This window comes from Geospiza fortis, unplaced genomic scaffold (assembly GCF_000277835.1).
Source record: "Geospiza fortis unplaced genomic scaffold, GeoFor_1.0 scaffold97, whole genome shotgun sequence".
NCBI lineage: Eukaryota > Metazoa > Chordata > Aves > Passeriformes > Thraupidae > Geospiza > Geospiza fortis.
This window is the reverse complement of record NW_005054343.1, coordinates 2,749,661-2,750,795: the sequence shown is the minus strand read 5'-3', so window position 1 is coordinate 2,750,795 and position 1,135 is coordinate 2,749,661. Positions and strand designations below refer to the sequence as shown.

Here is a 1,135-nt window from a genome sequence, read left to right as displayed (position 1 = left end):
CACCTGGGCTGGCGGCCGGGGCCGGCGGTGTGGAGCAGGCGCCCGTCTGGCAGCACCACGCGCAGGTTGAGCACGTTGGGGCGCATGGTGCCATAGCGCACGGCGTTGGTGCCTGAGGCCCCCGTGGCCGCCATGCCACACAGCGAGGCGTCCGCCCCAGGGTCTGCAAGCAGGGGATGGGCAGGGGAGGCAGGTGGGGATGGTGTCCACTCCCACATGGACACCACTGGGACTTCAACCACAGCAAAACTATGGGCACCCCCAAAAGCAGTGGGGCCAGCACACCTCTGGACACCACAGCACCCCCAACACTCCCACAATGCCTGGGCCTAAAGGAATCCCCAGCACCTCCAGTGCTGTCACCCCCAGCCCCACGATTCCCCTCACGCCCACGGTACCAACAGGGAACCAGAGCCCGGTGCCACGCAGGTGCTTATTGAGGGCCTTGCGGGTGACACCGGGCTCCACCGTCACCGAGAAGTCCTCGAGGCTCAGCTCTGCGATGGCGTCCATGCGGCTCAGGTCAAAGCAGACACCGCCCTGGCACGGGGGCACCCGGGGCTGTGGGCACGGCCGGGCACCCAGAGCCCCTGGGGGTCAGAGGTGCCGGGGCAGCCCATACCTGCACGGCATTGACGCCTCCTTCCAGGCCGGTCCCGGTGCCGAAGGGCACCATGGGCACACGGCAGCGGTGACAGAGGGCTGCCAGCTCCTGCACCTGTCCCACCGCCTGGGGCCACACCACCACGTCCGGGGGGGCACAGCTGGGGCACAGGCAGCACCACTGACCAACTGACTTGACCATTTGACCCTCCCCGTGGCCCTTCCCCAGCCTGGCACTTGTCACATGCCCCTTCCCTTCCCCACAGCCCCTTGTCCACCCAAACATTTCCCGTCCTCGGACCCGGCCCCTCCCGGATGACCCTTCCCCTTCCAATGGCTCTTGCCTTCCCCCATCTCTTGCCTTCCCTATGACCCTTCCCCTGGTCCTTCCCCTCGCCAGGGCTCCCAGCTCCAGGGGCACTCACGGGTGCATGGACTCATCGTGGCCGTGCTGCTCCCGCACCGCGGTGGCCGTGGAGACGTTGGGGGCCCCGACCACGGCCCTCAGGGCCTCCACGAAGTCAGGGGGCAG

The 1,135-nt window shown here is 68.2% G+C and overlaps 1 protein-coding gene across 1 annotated transcript in view; it reads right to left on the bottom strand.

Moving 5' to 3' along the window:
- LDHD (lactate dehydrogenase D) overlaps window positions 1-1,135 on the bottom strand; it is a gene marked incomplete at its 5' end in the record, with an annotated part of 3,195 nt that extends 2,060 nt beyond the window's left edge. The window contains 4 exons of the mRNA XM_005422813.3: window positions 4-163; window positions 399-540; window positions 623-764; window positions 1,029-1,135. Coding sequence (XP_005422870.2) covers window positions 4-163; window positions 399-540; window positions 623-764; window positions 1,029-1,135 — 551 coding nt within the window. The remainder of the gene's footprint in view (window positions 1-3; window positions 164-398; window positions 541-622; window positions 765-1,028) is intronic.